General features: G+C 49.5%; 1 protein-coding gene across 1 annotated transcript; it reads right to left on the bottom strand.

Moving 5' to 3' along the window:
- Positions 1-1081: 1081 nt before the first annotated feature.
- Positions 1082-14540, bottom strand: LOC131754619 (ATP-binding cassette sub-family C member 6-like). Its single transcript, XM_059060493.1, has 5 exons — positions 14454-14540; positions 12272-12402; positions 6634-6837; positions 3917-4094; positions 1082-1198 (listed from the first exon to the last, which is right to left on the bottom strand). The coding sequence occupies exons 1-5, from the start codon at positions 14538-14540 to the stop codon at positions 1082-1084; spliced, it is 717 nt and encodes a 238-aa protein (XP_058916476.1).
- Between the last annotated feature and the right edge of the window lie 6013 nt (positions 14541-20553).

Raw genomic sequence — 20553 nt, 5'->3', positions numbered from 1 at the left:
TATTGCCTGTGGCTGCTTGTGCACTAGAAAGGAAGAGTTAAATAGTTTTGAGAGAGACCCTATGGCCCCTAACGTCTAAAATATCTACAATCTGCTCCTTTACAGAAAAGTCTGTGAGCCTGGAACCAGCCCTCATGGAGCAGAGCTGAAGAAGATCTTCAAATGAACTGCCCCACCCCCATGCATAACCAACAAGACAATTAAACACCTATAGGGTATAGCTGTGTCCCAGATGCTATCTAAGTGCTTCACAGGTATTAGCTCATTTAATTCCTCAGCAACTCAAGGGCTGGGGCACTTCGGTTAATTACAGTCCTCACTTTGCCAATGAGGAAATGACGCACGGAGAGGCTAAGTTACTTACTGGAAGGTTTTACAACTAGCAAGTGCTGAAAGCAGGTTTCGAACCCAGGCAGTCCCACTACAAAGTCTGTGATTTTAATTAAAAAGAAAAAAGAAAATCCTGCACCACAAAACAGATATAAGAAAGTTAGAAAAAGTTCTAATTTTTTTTTTTTTTTTTGGCCTGGTTGGCTACTTAATGCTTTTTGAAAACCAAGTAGTAAATTCTTTCCCCTAAATTTTCTTTCCCTTTTTTTTGTTGTTGGTAGTGGTGGTGGTGATGGTGCCCTACCATTACTGGTAACTTCAAAACATGCCTAATCTGCTCACTTGTTACCCCGATATCACACCCAAAAAGTGCCAATGTCATCACCATCATCATCATACAGATGAGGAAACTGAGGCCCTGAGAGGTGAGCATCCAGCCCAAGGTGAAGTGAAGGTCATCCTCGTCTAAGACTTTGCCCATTACATCAGCCCGCAGTGTGCAGATGGAGATAGGATTGAGGAGGAGGAGTGGGAGGAGGAGAGGAAGGAGGAGGAGGAGGAGGAGGGGGAGGAAGAGGAGGGGGAGGAGGAGGGGGAGGAGGAGGAGGGGGAGGGGGAGGGGAGGAGGAAGGGGAGGGGGAGGAGGAGGGGGATGGGGGGTGAGGAGGATTCAACTCAAATCCCAGCTCTCTCTGCCCCAGAACACCTGCCAGAGGTAGAGAAAGCAGATGATGATCCAGATGAGCGGCAGCTACAGCCCGTTGAGGTAGGTGATGCTCTCAGTCAGCCGCTGCACATCCACAGACACCAGGTTGACCACGTCCCCCACTGCGCTGGCCTTTCTGGAGCTGCTGGACAGAGCCAGGACCTGGGAGGGGCAGAAGATGGAGACCTGAGTCAGGAGGGAGGGAAGGAGGGGGTGAGGGGCAGTTAGGGAGGACCACGAGGGAGGAAGGGCCCAGGAGGGAGGGAGGCCCACGGCTTGGACTGAGCAAGAGAACAGCCACCCAGCAGGCCGGGGTCTAAGCTGTGCTGCCCCTGCTGGCTGAGGCAGATTTCTTTACCATCTGAGCCTCAGTTCACTCATCTGCAAAGTGGGCTAATAAAATCTCCTCAGCTAACCTCCCATTGTGAGACTCCAGGGAGAAGACAAAAATGAAAATACCCTGAAACCCCTAAAGCACTAGACTAATAACAATTAATAACATACTACTAGCGAGTGGTGAAAGCAATAGTTGATAATGGTGATAATGCTGATAATGGTGGTCATCTGCTGAGCGCTACAGCCTAGGCACTGTGCTCAATAAACTAACAGTTTCACCATTTTCCGTGATGGGGCACATCAGACAACTGTATGGAGCGGGTACTGCCATATTTCATTCAATCTAAAACACTGTGGATAAAGTACTCTCTACTTTTGTATCACTATGGGAAAAAACATCAATGCCAACTAAATTAAAACATCTTGATTTCAGAAGTTAAAAAGAGAAAAAAAACGTGAGACTAGAATCAGTGAGATGCAGAATTATTAACCCCATTTCACAGCTAAGGAAACTGAGGCACAGAGAAATTGACCAATTTGCCCAAAGCCAGAGGGCTCCTAAGTGACTGGGCCAGGATTGGAATCCAGGATGACAGAGGCACGACATGGGCTAGACAGGGTGTTAGACTGACCCCTGCAGGCATTCGGTGTGCCTCTCAGACACCAAGCTGGTTTTCTGGCAGCCCCAAATTTGCCCTAACTCTGGGGTCACAGTGGACCCCTTCCAACCTGTTGAATGCTACGTTCTACTTGCAGTCCTCTCTCTCTCTCTGCTGAGTGTGTCAGGGAAGAAGTGAGGGGGTGAAGTGGTGAGCTGGCAATGATTGAGTGTAGAAATCTGAAAAAAAAATCTTCAAATCTTTACCGAGCACCTGCTCTGGGCCTCACTCTGAGGTGAGTACTGTGATCAACAGAGGCAGGGCACTTGCTCTCTTCGGAGTGGAGTTTGAGCTGGGGGACAAAATTAAATAAAGATTTACATAGTTCATCCTTTAATAGTAATTATGATGAGTGCCATGAAGAAGTGTTTTCAAATATAGGTTTTTATCATTATTCAGGCATGGCAAGCCCACAGATCAGAGAAGACTGCCCTTGACAAGAGGGTTTATTATACTCACAGATCTCAAGAGGAGGGGGCACCCCACGCTATGAGGGGGCCACTGGGGAAGCACCAGGATGCTGCAGGGTTGGGGGGACCACAGGCAAGAGCTTGTTGTGGTTTTCATGGGAAGGTCAGGCAGGGTAAGCAGGTTTAGGATTGGCTAGTTTGAATAATTCCACCGGGCTCTTGGCATAGGAGCTGGGCCTCATTGTCTGGTACCCTGCCCCGGGGCGATTAAGGCAGGGGATAGTGGCCTAGAGTGTTAGGGCCCAAAAAGGAGGCAGTTGGGGTGTGAGCTCTGGATTGGTTGGCTTGCATGTGAAAGAGATGCTTTCAGATGAGTCTCTTAGCATCTCTGGGAACTGGCTGATCCTGGGAGGGACAGAGGGGCAGTCCCTCCAGGGTCAGCAAGACCCCAGATGTCAAAGCACCAGATACAGAAAGTAAGAAGACACAGTTAAAACAGAAGCAGCCCAGAGGGCAGAGTGGAGGGGTATGACCTCATCAGGTGATGAAGGCGGCTGCCCCAAGGGTGGGGATGGGAAGAGCAAAGCCTTCGGGTCATCTTCCTGCAGCCTCAGCTCCATGTGTGGACTCCCGAGACCGGACAGGCCACACCAGCTCCAGTGTGCTCAGGGGGATGTGGCCTGAAATTCAGGAGCTACACGGCCACCCAGGAGCTGATCCCTTTGCCCCCTTCTTTCCCAAGTGACAGCTCAGGTGTGAGAGAAAGGGGCTTACACAGGACTGCCTTGCTCAGATGCTCCAGACCCCAGAGGGGCCAACATCTCTTAGAGCAGCAGCCTCACAGGTTTCGGTTCCAAGGTCCCCCAAGGGGACAAGAATCACTGCAGAGAGAAGCCCAAGCCCAATGCTATGGCTTACCTCCGGGTATCATAGTTCATTGGCAGAACTTTCAGCCCAGATGCAATTTACCAAGGGGTCAGGGGTCATTTTAATTGTAAGCAGTGTTACCGGGTAAAATAGCTGACAGTCCACCTTTATCCAGTTTCCACAGAGCCCGTAGGTTAGCCCTTTATCCTCAGGGGGGTGAATGTTCACTACATGAAGAGTTGTGGAAAGGTGCCCAGGCAGTGGGAACAGCAAGTGCAAAGGCCCTGAGGTGGGAGATTGTTTGGCGTGCTTGAGGAACTGAAAGAAGACCTGTGGGGCCAGAGGAAAGTGAAAGAAGTGTGAAGGAAGTGTGTGACGTAATCAGCTAGAAGAGGTGCCAGGGTCAGATCACGCAAGCCTTACAGAAATAGCCAAGAAGGTGAGGGTGTGGTGTGGGCAAACATGAGTAAAGTGATGAATGAGTGTGGTTTTAGGCACTGATGACAGTAACGGTTCAGGAACATTCCACTTCTTGGCTGGAACATTTGTCTGTGAATTGGGACAGGATGGAGAGAGAGGAAAGGCCACGCCTCTCCCCTGCGGCTCACCTTTCTGTACACCAGGCCCATGATGGCCATTCGCAGCCTCATCTGTAGCACCTTGAGTCTGTACATGTGCTGCTGCTCGAACAGTGTTTGCAGGCAGGCAGAGAGGAACATCAGCATGGCGAGAAGACAGCCCTTCCAGGCCGGGGTCTTGGGGTCACCAATAAACTCCAGGAAGAGGCTGGTGAGAAAGGGCACCCATGGCTATTGCCTCTGCCTAAGCCTGGCCAGGTCTGGAGGACCAGACAGTATGGGGTTCTTTTTTGTTTTCTACACAAATGGTTGCAATCATTTCCCCCACTGTCCACACTCATTTTCAGCGTGACTTGCGTCTCCACCAATCAACAGGTGAAGTTTTTACCGCCACCTGTTAGGGGCTGAACTGTGTCCTCACAAAATTTATATGTTAAAGTCCAAACCCCCAGTACCTCAGAATACGACTGTGTATTTGAAAATAGGACCTTTAAAGAGGTGATTCAGTTAAAATGAGGCCGTTAGGATGGGCCTTAATCCAATACAACTGGTGTCCCTGTAAGAAGAGGAAATTTGGACACATAAGGAGACACCAGGGGTGCATGTGCTCAGAGGAAAAACCACGTGAGGACACAGCGACAAGGCAGCTGTCTGGGCAAGGAGAGAGGCCTCAGAAGAAACAACACTGATCTTGGACATCTAGCCTCCAGTAACGTGAGGACAAAAACTTCTGTTGTTTAAATGGGACCTAATTAAACTTAAAATCTTTTGCACAGCAAAGGAGACCATAAACACAACGAAAAGACAACCTACAAAATGGGAGAAAATATTTGCAAATGATGTGACCGAGAAGGGATTAATCTCGAAAACATACAAACAGCTCATACAGCTCAATATCAAAAATCAACCCAATTGAAAAATGGGCAGAGACCTAAATAGACATTTCTTCAAAGAAGACATACAGATGGCCAAAACGCACATGAAAAGATGCTCAATATCGCTAATTATTAGAGGAATGCAAATCAAAACTGTAATGAGGTATCACCTCACACCGGTCAGAATAGCCATCATCAGAAAGTCTACAAATAATAAATGCTGGAGAGGGTGTGGAGAAAAGGGAACCCTCCTACACTGTTGGTGGAAATGTAAATTGGGGCAGCCACTATGGAGAACAGTATACGGAGGTTCCTTAAACAACTAAAAATGGAGTTGACCTATGATCCAGCAATCCCACTCCTGGGCATATATCTGGAGAAAACTCTAGTTTGAAAAGAAACGTGCATCCCAGTGTTTACTGCAGCTCTATTTACAATAATAGCCAAGACATGGAAGCAACCTCCAGGTCCACTGAATGGATAAAGAAGATGTGGTATAGGTATGCAATGGAATATTACTCAGCCATAAAAAAGAATGAAATAGTGCCATTTGCAGCAACATGGATGGACCTAGATATTATCATACTAAATGAAGTAAGTCAGAGAAAGACAAATATCATATGATGTCACTTATATGTGAAATCTAAAAAAAATGATACAAATGAACTTATATACAAAACAGAAATAGACCCATAGACATAGAAGAGAAACTCATGGTTACCAAAGAGAAAAGGGGTGGGGATAAATTAGGAGTTTGGGATTAACATATATACACTACTATTATAAAATAGATAACCAACAAGGACCTACTGTATAGCACAGGGAACTTTACTCAATATTTTGTAATAAGCTATAAGGGAAAAGAACCTGAAAAGAATATATTGACATATGTATGTACAATATAACTGAATCGCTTTGCTGTATACCTGAAACTGACACAACATTGTAAATCAACTGTACTTCAATTAAAAAAGAAAAGAAAGAACAGTAGAAAAGATAAGCACCAGAAAAAAATTTCTGTTGTTTAAAGTCACCCAGTTTGTAGTGCTTTGTTATGGTAGCCCTAACACACTAACATGCCACCTCTTGAATCTGGGCTGGCTGTGCAACCAGCTTTGGCCTCACGAGAAAATGCAACTTTTGCTTTGTCTTGGAATCCTGCCAAATGGCCCTGTGAACAAGCCGGATTTAGCCTTTTGAGGATGAGAGACCACCGGAGCAGAGACAAGATATCCCAGCTGGGACTGTCTTGGACCAGCCAGTCCCCAGCCAGCCCCACAGGTGACTGCAGACAGATGAGTGAACCCAGCCAAGAAAAGAAGAATCACCCAGCTGGAGCCAGCTTGAATTGCTGACCCACAGGATCATGAGCTAAAGAAGTGGCTTTAAGTCCCTCACTTTTTTTTTTTTTTTTTGAGATATGCAGGCCTCTCACTGCTGTGGCCTCTCCCGTTGCAGAGCACAGGCTCCGGACGCGCAGGCTCAGTGGCCACGGCTCACGGGCCCAGCCGCTCCGCGGCATGTGGGATCTTCCCGGACCGGGGCACGAACCCGTGTCCCCTGCATCGGCAGGCGGACTCTCAACCACTGCGCCACCAGGGAAGCCCTAAGCCCCTCACTTTTGAGGGGCTTTGTTGTATAGCAAAAGCAAACGGATAGAGTCAGGCTAGAATTCACTCGTTTTCCCTCCCCAAGGTCACTCACTTTCTTGTTTAAGTGGTCCTTCCTGAGTATCCTTTTCACCCACCCTCAGTGCCCTGAGCACCAGAGGTCTAGGCAGAGGCAGGAGGAGGGCTGAAGGTCCCCTGGTCCTGGAAGGACGCCGTTAATGGGACCACCAGCCTCAGCGAGGCACCCAAGGCCTGGACCCACCTGAGGAGCTTGGGCACCGTGAACCTGAAGACGTCACTGATGATGAGGCTGAGGGTCCCCAGGAGGAAGGTGGAGCGGCCCACCTGCCAGATGGCCCTCAGCAGTGGGCCCCTCTTGCCCCCTTGTTGCTGCAGGAGGGTCTCCGTCTCTGGGGTCTCCGCACCGTGGTTTCCTTTCCTTTTAAATGTTGTCGCCTTGGTGTGCCTTAGGGGAGAGGAGAAATCAGCTCTGGGTTCTTGTAAAAGATTGAATGTTTGGGTCTCCCCCCCCCCACCCCACCCCCACCACCACCCAAATTCATGTTGAAACTAATCGCCAGTGTGATGGTATTAGGAGGTGAGACCTTTGGGAGGTGATTATGTCATGCAGGTGCAGCCCTCAGGAGTGGGATTAGTGCTCCTATCAGAAAAACCCTGGAGAAGTGCCCTCAGGTGTAACCCCATTTCATACATGAGGAAACTGAGGTTCAGAAGGTCAACTTGTCCAAGGGCACACAGCTGAGAAGTGTAAGAACTGGGATTTGATCCCAACCTTCAGAGCCCAGAACTTTTTGATCCCTTACGCAGCCCTCCCCTTCTTCCACAACCAGCCAGCCCTGAGGTAGTTTAGAACTGGTTCAGAATGGGTTTAGAATCACAGATGAGGTCTGTGGGCCTGGCACACCTGGTCTGAGTGAAACCACAGATGGAAGCTCAGGCAGCCATGATGCCTAAGATCCCTCCCTGGCCCATGATCATCATCAGAGGCCACAGGGAGAGGAAGGGGGAAGGAGGGAGGGGAGGAAGCCAGAGGGCCTTTCTGGAAGCAGGCTGGTTCTAGGCCATAGGGAGAGGCTGGCAGTGATGCAGCTACTGACAGTGCAGTTGCTGTGTGGCCTTGGGCAGGCTGCTCCCCTCTCTGTCTTCATATGCAAAAGGATGGGGCTGGCCCCACTCTCTGAGTCCCTTCCAGCTCTGACAACTTACAGGGTTATCAGAATTTCAGTGCTGTTTTCAGAGCTGGGACCCAGGGCCAGGCACTGGGATCAGCCCTTTACACACACAAGCTCATCAACTCCTCTCAACCTCCCTGCCCCATGGGTGTCATGGGGTCCCCATTTTACCTTGGAGGAGACTGAGGCTCTGAGAGGTGTGACAGGTGCCCGAGGTCACACATAGAGGACGGAGCAGGGATTTAAGCCCACATCTTGACTCACGAGTCACAGAGAGCCTCTTTGTGAGCCCCACGCCCCCCACCCAAAAATTAAAAAGAAAGGAAAAAGGAAAAAAAAACCCTTGATGAGTGCAGGTACCCAGACCCTCATTAACAACGTCAAGGTCTTGCCCCTCACCCCTTGACCCAGCTTGTTGTTTAGTTTGGCATCTCTGGAGAGTTGTGACTTGGCCTCCATCGTGAGCTGGGCATGCCTGCCGCTCACGTCTTGCTATTTGGGTCTTGAATGCCAAAAGGATGCTACCTTCTTATAAAGGCTACCCCTGACCACCCCTCCCCATCGTATCACACCATTTAATTCATTGCCTTCATAGCCATGTTCACTGTCTCCAACTCTCTCCTTTTCTTATCTGTTCTGTTAGACCTCCAGGTGGATGGACTTTTTTTTTTTTCTTCTCCCATAAAACCCTTCAATGGTTTTATAAAAACTCTCCATTCCTAGACACAGTCTTGCACGGCCTGGACCCTGCCCACCGCCCCACTTCATCCTGGTCCTCTCTGGTTTTCTTTTTTCTTTGTCTGTTTTTAAATTTATCTATTTATTTATTTATTTTTGGCTGCGTTGTCTTCATTGCGGTGCGCAGGCTTCTCATGGCGGTGGCTTCTCTTGTTGCGGAGCACGGGCTCTAGGTGCACGGGCTTCAGAAATTGTGGCACTCGGGCTCGGCAGTTGTGGCACGCAGGCTTAGTTGCTCTGCGGCACGAGGGATCTTCCCAGACCAGGGCTCGAACCCGTGTCCCCTGCATTGGCGGGCGGATTCTTAACCACTGCACCACCAGGGAAGTCCCTCTCTGGTTTTCTTTCAGCTCCTTGACACATCCACAACTTACCTTTCTCAGGACTTCAGCACAGACTCTCCATGGTCTGGAATGTCTCTGCCCCGCTCTTCCCAAGGCTTGACTTCAATTTCAACATCACCTCCTCAAAGACACTTTCCCTGCAGGCTACAACTAAAGGAGCTCTGGTCCTCTATCCCAGTCCCTTGTTTTTTGTCCCAGCATTTACTTGAACTTGCAATTATCTGTCTTCTCCACCAAAAATCAGCTTTCTGGAACAAGAGGCCACGGCTGTCTTGTTTACTGCTGTATCCCCAGCATCAGAACAGGGCCTGGCACAGATCAGGCACTGAATCAAGCACTCACTACCTGGGAATAGACTGAACTTTTCAAGATCTCCTCGTGACACTGGACTTAACCTGTTGGTTGCTTTCACTAGGACCAGGTGCAACTAGTCTCTTGGCCCAGTTTAAACAGATACAAGTTTCCTGTTGTCCAGCAAAGCAAACCGCCTAGTCCCACTCCACCTGAACTAGCTGAAGGATCGGTGGTGTGCCTGGGCCTCCTTTTTCAGAGAGGTGGGTTGAGACCCCGGAAGTCAGCCTTTTTACCCCCAAGGCCCAGCCAGCAGTGTGAATACCCCTCCACCACAAGCCAGACGTCCAGTCCCTCCCTCCCTTCCCCTCAAGAATCCTCTCAGCATCTCCTCAGGATGGAGGGGAGGGACAAATCTCAGCAGGCAGTCCAAAGGAAAAGTGGTATTTTTAGCACAAGAGGCTATAAGGAACCAGTCTTTACCACCCCGCTTGCTAAGAAATAGGCAAATGTTAACTTTCTACCCCTGTCTTGAAGCCTACCCCCACCCCCCAGCCTCCCCTTCCGGGATTTGCAATTCAGCCATTTTTCTAACCCTGCGCTCACCTCTCTCCCTTGTCACCTCCGTAGCCCTGAGATGTGGCCTCTCCTTGGCACCCACAATTTGCCTGGGGTCGGTCCGGGTCGGAGGCAAGGCCAGCGCGGCGTCCGCACCGTGCCTCGATGCCCGATGTTGGGTGCTGGTCCTGACTCAGCTGCTGCTGCACACCCACTGGGCTGGGCAAGTGCCAACCAGGGCCAACCCCGCCGCCCCGCCCCGCCCCGCCCCCGCCGCCTCCGGCCCCGCCTAAAGTGGGACCCAGGTGGGTAGGCTTCCTGCTTGTATTTTCTTTTTACTCGTATTTCCCCCAGCACCGAGTTCAGCACCTGAATGCATAAGTGGCGCAATAAATACTTGTCCAGTGAATGGGAAAAAACAGAGGGAGTGATGTGTGCAAAGGGCCTACTGCTTGCTATTAATAAAGATTTGTGGAAGGAAGCAAAGGAAGGAAGGAAATGATTTGGTTTGGTTGATAGAACCTGGCCTTTGAGCAGGAAAACCGAGGTCCAAATGCCCTTCCCTCTGAGCCTCGGTGTTCCCATCCATAAAATGGGGTGGGTGAAGAGGCCACTGTGAAAGCCTCTTTCCCGCTGGATGTTTTGCTCTGTTCTGTTCTAGCTGCTCACACCAAAATTCTGAGTCACTGTGTTCAGCCTGCAGGCTTGGGAACAAACTTCTTCCTTTCTAGCTGGTCTCACTTTCCATCAGGGAAGGTCTCTAGACTGGTGGCTGGTCTTTGGTCTGTGGCCCCAAAGCCATTTAGTGCAGGACCCAAAAATGACCACAGGCCAAGGCAGGGGGCGTGAGTGAGTGGCCAGGTGTAAGCTGGGGGATATCAAAGGGAGTGGTGGCGACTGCAGCTCACATGCCCTGTTCAATGGGGAAGCTGCTACCCAGATCCACCCTCCTGTTGCCATGCAGGGATGTGGCCCAGTACTGCCATTCTACTTTAAGAGAGGCCCAAATTCCACATTTTCCTGTGACATCTCCAACATTTTAAATGTTGGTGACTTCTCCAAAAACAAAACAAAGAAAAAAAACCTTAAACAACAAGACACCGTGCTGGCCAAACACACCTGTGACCCTGACTTGGCCAGCAGACAGATTGGTCTGTGACCTCTTAAGACGACATCCTCTCCCTTCCCCCAAAGGCTGCAAAATAGTTTAGAAATAAAACCAAAGTTCTCTTGGTGTGTAATGAGTCAGCTTAGAAAATGCCTGAACCAGATCTCTCTACAACCCTGCCATCCTCCTCTCTTTCTGTCAGTTGTTCACGGATTCTCAAACTGTTCTGGAGAGTGTTTCTATGTGCTAGCTCTAACACTGGGTGCCTATCATTCCCAGGCTGGCAGGGGAGGCCAGAGCTGGGAGAGGGTGGACAAGACCTCCAGGGTCCTTTTGAATTAATTCTGCCACTCAAAAGTCACTTCAGCTGTACTTAAACTCACCGTACAGCAAGATATGCCCGGGGTGAGAGCGAGAGCTGCTCTTTTGATTTGCTCATATTACTTACCCCTTTTGCAAAACATACTCCCTTCCTTTGGGGAGCAGCTCTTCCCATCCCTGTGTGGCTCTGAAGGGACGACCAATTATGGGGCCTGCTCTCCAGCCATGGGAATGGCCCCTGAGAGGCACAGGATTCAAGCCAGCTAATAAAAGGCCTTCCTTGAGATTGTCTATGTGGATGGTAGTAGGGGTTGCTGAGTTGGCATGATACAGGACAGGCATTTATAGAGAGACCAGTGCCCAGACAACAGCTGAGCTGAGAGATGGAGGGAAAGAATTTGGACGTCATTCAAGTCCTGGATCCAGCCACACCTGAGGCCACACCTACCTTCTCAGCTATGGGAGCCAGCAGACTCGGTCTCTCTCTGGCTCCTTCTAATTTGTGGGATTTAGCCACCTATAACAATCACCACAAAATAATAGAGTATGCAGGGGAACCCTGTAACTTTCCACAGAGCTACTTTTGTTTGTGCCCTGAAACACCTGGCCCCGGGGAGGTCAAGTGACTTGTCCAAGGTCATCAACTACTCTATGGCAGGGCTATGTTTAACCCGGGTTTAATTAATCCTATTAGAGAGCTTATTTCTCTAGACCAAAGTTTCACAAACCAGGTTCCTCAGGCTCTGAGCACTTCACAGAAGTTTCCAGAGATGCCAGAGAGGGCAAGAGTGAGGCAAGTGGGCAGGACTAGAAAGAGACTGAAATCCTCTGGGTAACTGATATTGCTGGAAATTTTACCATTTTTAAGAAATTCGCTAAGTTCTTTTCTATAAATCTTTTTTTTTTTTCTCATCTCACACAAGCTATGAGGAGCTAGGGCTAATGGCATCCCCCCACCCCCACCCCTTGAACAGATAAGAAAACTAAAAGCCAGGAAACTAATCACTCAGGTTAAGTAGTAAGTGAGTAGTTGCCTGCATGTTATGGACTATACCTACCTCTCCACCCCCAGTCTTAAAATAGTCCTTCTGTTCCCTGCCTCCATCCCACCATCCGAGCTTCCTTCTGGGAGCCTGGAGAGGTTCCCCCTCTGTCAATATCCTTTTGGAACCTGCAAAGCATCTGGGAGGAAAAGCATCTTGAGCCCGACCTGCTAATGCTTAGTGAGGTCAGCTGACAGGGATGGGACTGTGGCGGTGGAGCCTGGAGTAGGGGCGTGGTTGTATTTGGGGTCGAGTGCTTTGCTGACCCAGCTTTGGGCTGAGCGCCCATCTTCCACACACTCACCGCTGGGCTGCGCTGCGGTTCCTTGTCCATTCCTTTTCAAGCTGGGAAACAAGTTCTTCTGAGGAGTTTTCTCTCCCAAGCGACCAGAGGTCTTTTGGTCCCAGCGGCTTCCATCCACTGGCCCCTCCAAACTAACCTGTAAAAGAGGATCACCAGAGCAAGCTCCTCTCCTGTGTCCATCCCTGAAGGGTCTTGGCTTGGTAGCTGTGTGACCCTAGTAAGTCACTTCACCTCTCTGCACCTCTGCTGGCCCCTCGGCACAAGGAAAGCAATTTACCTAACTGCGCTAACACTGGAGGGCACTTCTTGGTCTACAAAGAACATCTCATTTAATTCTCATGTGAGCCTATACAGTAGATTACTATTGATCCATTTTACAGAAAAGAAAGAAAACAGAGGCTCAGAGAGATTAAGTGACTTAACCAAAGGGTGACGTGTGACAGGGGAAATAAACCTCCCTAGGAGTCAGAAGTCCAGAGTTGAAGAAAACTATTGCTGTGGAGGAAACCTGAACTCCTTCCTCCCTCAGCTTTAAATGTACCCATTCTCCTCCTCAGTCACTGCGCCAGCCACCTGGCCTCGGGACCTTTGCACATGCACGTCACTCTGCTTAAAACATTTTCCCTGCCACTTCTTACTTGTCCTTCACCTCTAGCCTACATGTGATTTCCTTAAGAGCCCACTTGATGACCCCCCCCCACCCAAGTCCAGGTAGATTCTCCCATTGCAAGATCCTCTAGTTTCCTGAGCTTTTTCTTTATAATGCTTGCTGCAATTATCATTATTTAATTTTTCAGTCTGATTATTTATTTAGACTTTCTCCTCCACTGGACAGTAAGCTCCAGAGGGGCAAAGAAAGTACTTGCCTTGATTCTCCCTCTTCTGGATCCTCACATCCTGGCTCGGGGCACAGGATTTGTCAAATAAAAGTCACTACTTTTCAGCCCTGTGACCTTGGGCAAGTCACTCACTGCCCAGCAATGGACCTCAATTTTCTCACCTTAAAATAATAGTGTTTCCCAGTGCTTGGGACTGGTATATGAGATGACTGTAGTGGGTGCATTGTTGGAAGAGGTCACCGAGAGGATGTGACCACTTGTGGACCTGTGACCTGGACCCAGGCAATCTGAGGCTCCTCCCTCCCCTGTCCTTGCAATGTACATTCCACCCACTGTTCTCACACTAGGAGCTACTTCAAGGATGCAGCAGTTAAGTGTTATACCATCTGGACGGCGTATATGTGTCTGAACCCTGTTAAGGCCTCTCTGTAAACTGTTGAGATTCTGGTGGGCAAGTGCAGAGATCTACTCATATTGCGGCACTCAAGACAAGCCTCATATGTAAGTTCTCTTGCGCGTTAACCCTGCCTCCTACCAGTCTGGAGTGGCTGCCTCTTTCTTCCGTCTCTCCAAGCCTACCGTCTATTGGGGCCAGTTTTCAAACCAACACGCACGCACAAGAAATTAACGACTGCAGACTTCCACAGCAGGAGTGTTCTTATCTTTTTAGGTCTCTTTCTTCTCCTGACACCAAGGAGAAGGTCTTGTTTGGAGCTGGTCTTGAGCTCCTCTTTGAGACTTTCCAGTTCCCTTTTCTAATGCAGAGCAAACTCAGGCAAGCAACAGTTTGGATCCAGAAATTATTCACAGTACTTGGTTTTCACTAAAATTATTTCTGGTGTTCTACATGGCAAGGGATTCTAGATTTTTCTGAGTTTGGTAGCGATAGAAAGTTTCCTTTGTTATTTTATGTTATTTTATTTTTTTGCGGTACGCGGGCCTCTCAGTGTTGTGGGGAAATAAACGCCTTTGCCTTAACGATGGTGGGGGAGAGAGTGAGTTTGGGGTGCGAGGTCTAGGAGGGGCAGGACAGTCTGGAAAGGAGTATTCGAAGAAAGCAGGACTTCACGGGGTCATTGAGAAGGTTGGGTTTGGTGGGTAGATGGAAACTGAGCTGTCACACACAGCCATGGCTCCACCTGGGCAAGGCTGTGCTGTGCTCCGCAACGGGAGACGCCACAATGGTGGAAGGCCCGCGTACCACCAAAAAAAAAACCACAAAACTCCAGGCCATTACCTCAGCAGACTCCGTGGCTTCATCCTCTCCAGAAGAAGGAACAGCCGGCAAAGGAGTCTCAAGGCTGACTAGACTGGCACCAGGACCCAATTTCACTTCAACGAACATCGCAGGAGGCCGGCGCCGACTGGACCAACCGCCCACGCACACGGTTTCCGCCGTTCTGGGCAGCGGTGACTGTGCACACGCGCATCACTGGTTGTCCGCCCTCTTTTTTCTTTTTTTCTTTTTGCGGTACGCGGGCCTCTCACTGTTGTGGCCTCTCCCTGAGCCTCTCTCCTGAGCCTGGCTCCGGATGCGCAGGCTCAGAGGCCATGGCTCACGGGCCCAGCCGCTCCGCGGCGTGCGGTATCTTCCCGGACCAGGGCACGAACCCGTGTCCCCTGCATCGGCAGGCGGACTCTCAACCACTGTGCCACCAGGGAAGGCCCTGTCCGCACTCTTGCCCCATCCTTTCCTCCATCCCAGACCCAGGTCCCTGCATTCAGGGCTGATGAAACAGGGCTGTGTTAACTTGTATTCACCTCATTTTAATTGAAGGTCCTACAGATGACCAGAAATTTTGCCTCAATTCAATAGAACTTGTAAAATGCAAGACCACCTGCTTCTCTCCTCCTAACCAACTCAACCCATCGCCAAGTCACTGGAGATGTAACCTGGGCCCCTCCGGAGCCTCTGCTCCTATCAATGTCTTACCTGGGCGGGGTGGGGGAGGGCAGTGGCGGGGGTGGGGGCACGGAGCTGCAGAAAAGACCCAAGGGAGAAGCAGCTGCAGTTAAGGCCCTGAGATCAAACTCCTCCCCAGCCCAGCCTCCTCAGAGACGATGTTCCTTCTAATGTTTGTTGTTTGTTTTAACCATATTCTAATTCCTTGAAGTTGCCAACGGCTAACCACACTGCCAACTTGGCTGACATAAACAGATATTAGTGTTGTAAATAAATTGAACTTACCCAACAGTTAATAAGATTTGCAAAATGATATGGAGCATATAGTCATTACTTTGTTTCCTGGTAATTAATTATGGTGGAAATAAATAAGGCCAACCACTGCTTCCCAAGGACTGCATCTCCCAAGACACAGGCTTCATAGAGGCTTTTCTAATTCCTGGATATTAGCTGTGCTGTCTGGCTTTGTGTTGTCTGTGCAGCTTCCAACTCCTCTTTCCTATTGGATGAGAATCTCCCATTGGATAAGGTCTTGGTAGGTGGCTACTTGGGACACTAAACAGGCCAGGTGCTCCTCTCTGCACCCAGCTGTCCAAGTCATACACCTGAACCCCAGCCTGATTCAATACGCTACTTCTGCCAAGACTTGTCTTGAACAAGTGATGCAAGGCACAGAGGCACTAGAATTCTTTCCCAGTGATGAGGGGTCTGTACCAGGCCATTCTGGCTGAAAAGCTTTTATTTCAAAAGCTCCTGCTGTTTTCTGCCTATTTCCTCCAGGCCCCACCCTATATTTTCTTCCCAATAAATTCCCTTTTTGGCTACAACAGCCAGACACTGTTTCTTTCTCCTGAAAGAAACAGTGTAACCCACCAAACAGCTGCTCCAAACCTTTCTTGCTAACAGAATCCCAAGTTTTCAATTGTTCGTACATCCATCAGGCCCAGGTAGATGTATCATGATTGGTCCGTCCCATCCCTTTGTCCAGTGATTGGTTTAAGATTAGACCTGTGACCCAGTTCTGACCAGAGACCCAGAAAGAAGCTACTAGAGCTCTGAGAAAGCTTTTCCTCACTGATTTCACCCTTACCCCTTTTCTTCCTACTTGAGAAGCTGTTACATGAGAATGGAAGCTTGGAGCCACTGCAGCCATCTTGCCGCCATGAGGGAAGACCGCGGCAGCCGTGAAGAAGGCAGAGAGAGAAGGTGGAAGGGCCTGAGTCCTTGATGATCTCTCAGAGATTCCACACCAATCCTGGCATCACCAGTCTCTGACCTGCAGGTTTGCTGTGATTAATCAGCCCGGTCATTTAGTTCTTTATTCCAAGTGTTTTGTTATTTGCAGCTGAAACATCCTGATATACTGATTCATTAAATTTCACTGTTTTCCAAAATAATTACTCACACATTGTTGGAGCTAGAAGAGAAGCTGGCAGATCAACTAGCTTTGAGTCACTTTGTGATAGAAGAACCTGAGGCAGATGTAGAGACAAACCAAAAGGAGAAGCCTGGCCTCCTGGGTCTTGCCCCATAGCAGATTCCCCAACACCCTGAGGAGACTGAGCATCCTTGGCAGGGCAATGGTGAGGAACCAGGGCTCAGAGCCTGGATCCTGGCATGTGAGAGTCATGGGCAAAGGGGCGCAAAAGAAGGGCAGAGTGGACTAAGCTTGAGCAGGGCTGTGGCCAGAGACACCTGAAACACCAGAGCCTGAGGAAGGGCAAGATGTGTGTCCAGCACTTTCTGTCAGGGTTCATACACACACACACACACACACACATACACACACACACACTCACACACACACACTCACAGGCACCCATGCACACACACACTCACAGGCACCCATACATACACACACATACACACACACACACACACACACAGACATACACTCACAGGCACCCATGCATACACACACACAGAGGCACCCATGCATACACATACACACAAACTTTCACAGGCACCCATACACACACACTCACAGGCACCCACACATACACACTCACATACACACCACACACACACACACCCCTTCACCCTGGGCTCCACTTCTCAGCTCCTGGAGCCCAGGGGTCTCTTGTTTCCCCACTGGCCTGGCAATGAGGTCCTCTTCCTCTCACGGATGAGTACTCTTGGTGGTTTCTGGTTGGTTTCATGCCCTGTATTTTGCTCTACTTCACAATTTTTCTTACGGCTGTGCTGGGACCAAAGAGAGCTTGAAGAAAGGCTAGAAATTAACTTTTGTACATACTGTCTGCAAAGCTGCAAAAGAGTGAACCAAGCCTAGCAGGAATGTCAGGCAGGGACAGCAGCCAGCTGGCTGAAATGCCAGTGTGCTGTGATTTCTTCACAGGCTTCAGGAATCTGGACCCCTACACCCCACTCAAAATCATATTTCCTTTGCATAGGAAATCAGTGCTGAAATTCCACAATTAGAGATACAGTGTAAATATTTCTGGGACGCAAAATGCCCCATTGAAGTCTTCAAGGTGGATGACTTTTTTATGATCCTTTCAAGAGGGCAGACATTGAGAGGAGTATGAGTGGGGTGATGGTTAATTTTATGAGTCAACTTGGCTCAGCCACACGATGCCCAGATATCTGATCAAACATTATTCTCGGTGTTTCTGTGAGGGTGTTGTTTTACTGAGTTGAACATATTAATTGGTAGACTTTGAGCAAAGCAGATTGCCCTTCATAATGTGGGTGGGCCTCATCCAATCAGTTGAAGGCCTGAATAGAGCAAAAGACCAGCCTCTCTCAAGTAAGAGAGAATTCTCCAACTGACGGCCTTTGGAATTCATCTGCAGCATTGGCTTATCCTGATTCTACAGCAGATGGCCTTCAGAATGGATCCAGCATTGGTGCTCCTGGGTCTTCAGCCTGCCAGCTCAGCAGATTTCTGAGTTGCCAGCTTCCATAATTGCATGAGCCAATTCATGCATATATACATACATTCTATATATAAATCTGTTCCTCTGGAGAACCTTGACTGAGTAGACCAGTGTATTGGTGGGTTGAGGGTAGCATCAAAAGATTCCTTTATTTTATTTTATTTTTTGCCTAGGATAGTCTCTACAATCTGTTCTGTTGACAGAGCATACCCTGGGGAGCAAGAGGGTGGTGGGGACAGTGATGTCCCATCCGAGGGGAAGAGTTGGGAGAGGGAAAGGACAGGGAGGAGGGGGGTGGGGTGCATCAGGCCATAGTGTGGAGGACCTGAACCGTCAGGGTGAGGAGTGTGTAGTTACATTAGTAGTGGTCACTGGGGAGTCACCGGAGGTTCCTGAGGAAGAGAGTGACATAATCCAAAAGCTAAATCTGGTGGCTCTGTGGAGAGGGATTGAACAGGAGCGCTGATGTCAGGGGGCCCAGGGAAAACATAACGAAAGGCTGAACTTGGGCATGAGGAGATGGTAGAAAGTTCACACGAGGAAAAAACAGAATAGAATCCAGGTGACCAGACCACCGAGGACATGTAGGAGGAATGCTAACTCCAGTAAGGGAACTAGAAAGTGAGGCCAGGGAGCTGGTTTGTGGGCAAGCAATACTGAGTGTAAGGTACTCGTAAGTCGTCCAAGTAGAGATTTTATTGGAATTATTATTGACTGACACATATTGAGAACATACTCCCTTCTGGGTACCATGTTAAGCCCTTCAAACTCATGATCTCATTGAATCCTCACAGCATCCCATTGGGTAGATATTATTACCCCCCTTTTTAAGATGAGGAAACTGAGACTCTGAGAAGTTAAGTACTTCCCAAGTTCCCACAGCTAGTAAGAGGCCAGGCTCGTTACTCCAAAGCTCCCAACCGCCTCTAGGCTCCGGCAATTGGACAAGAGGTTAGAAGCTAGTTTACGGCCACAGAGATGATGGGGGGGGGTCTTAGGAATGTCCTGGGACCTCCAGGAAATTTGGAGGAGGAGAGGGAGAGAAGAACTAGTCTTTATCGAATACCCTTAGACAAGTCACTTCACTGTCACCATCCATCAGTTAGCCTTTACTCAGACCTCAGTTCAGCAGGATGTGAGTGGGGTTTGGAGTTGGTATTGATGTCCCACTACAGCTCACTAGCCACAGTGCCATTAGCTGAATGTGAAAGAGATCCCTTGCTCCTTCCACTTTCCAACTCAAATTCCCAACTTCTTTTTCTTTTCTAATCAATACTTCTTTTCTGGTTGTGAGTGGCGGGCAGAACTTTGAAGCAACATCTGGACAGGAGATGCAGAGGTGGAGCCAGGGCCGGGGAAGCAATTTTGGCGGTCGCTGTACTTTTCAGTTATTCCTCGGGAGCTTCAGAGGTAGTCTGGGATGGAGAGGCACTGAAGAGACAAGAGGGTAGAGAGGATGGCCAGAGGAAGAGGGGAGATGCTAGAGACAGAGAAACCGGGAAGGAAGGCTTGAGGGAGCTGGGGCCAAGGAAGCATTTCATTTACCCTTTCTCCGTCCTCACTTTTATCCCCCAGGATCCTCACACTGGGCTTCTTGACTCCCTTTTCATCTTCTAAAAGAAAAGAAACTCAAGAAAACAAACTGAAACCAAGTTGATCTTCTCCCCTTCCAAGGCAGTTCTATGGCCGCAGCTGTCAGTGGTACCTTCTCTTGGTCCCCCGGGCACTATCTTCCATGCTTCCTCCTTCCCCATCCCACATCCCTTCAGGAGCCAAGTTCAGCACAATTAACCTCAAACACTTCTCCTTCATCAGGCCTTTCCTGTGACCCCATGAGAAAGGGGGTGAGCCTCGGGAGCCTGGAGGAAAGCTCTGACTCATCCACCCCCCGCCACTCAGAGCCTGATGAGGAGAGGGGGTGATGGGTGGGAGGTCACCCACCTTCAGTCCTTCCCCCCTTCAAGTCTGTCTTCCTCAGCCGGGCCTGTGCTCCCAGGGCCAAGCACATTCTGGGTTCCTGACTAGTGTTTGCAGAATGAATAAATATAAATGAAGGAACATGAAACGAAAGGTGCTGAGAGCAGAGGCTGCTGGATGGAAGAGCCTCCAGTCGCACCGGCTGCCACGGCAGTGAGCCACACGGGGCTCTCAGTGAGTCACACGGCTCTCCACACCTCCAAGGCAAAGCTCTGAAAACCATTAGCAGGCCATTAGCTCTGATTCAAGCCCAGCTGGCACGGAGCAGGCTTCAGTCACCCAGCTGCAGAGCTCACACACTGGGTGCCCATCCCTTGGACCAGCAGCCTCAACCTCCTGAACCCAATGCCCACAGCCAGGTCCAGTCACAGACCTCCTGCCATTGCCCTGTTTGGGCAAGACTGTGGGGTAGAAGCTCCTAGCAGGTGGGGTCTTTGTCTCACGGCCTGTGTACCTTCAGGAACAGGCTCACCAAAGGAAGGAAGATGGGGTTATTCACTGCTCATTAGGTGCCAGCAGCTGGAACACACCGATGTCATTCAGCCCGCCCAGCGGCCCTAGGAGGCGGGTCCTCCTCAGCTCTTTGCAAAGGAGGAAACAAATGCAGGCGAAGACGTTGCGACTTCCTTAGACCACACAGCTATTTCGGTAGCAGAGACCCAGCGT

Source organism: Kogia breviceps, chromosome 1 (assembly GCF_026419965.1).
Source record: "Kogia breviceps isolate mKogBre1 chromosome 1, mKogBre1 haplotype 1, whole genome shotgun sequence".
Lineage (NCBI taxonomy): Eukaryota > Metazoa > Chordata > Mammalia > Artiodactyla > Physeteridae > Kogia > Kogia breviceps.
This window is presented reverse-complemented; position numbering and strand designations above follow the sequence as displayed.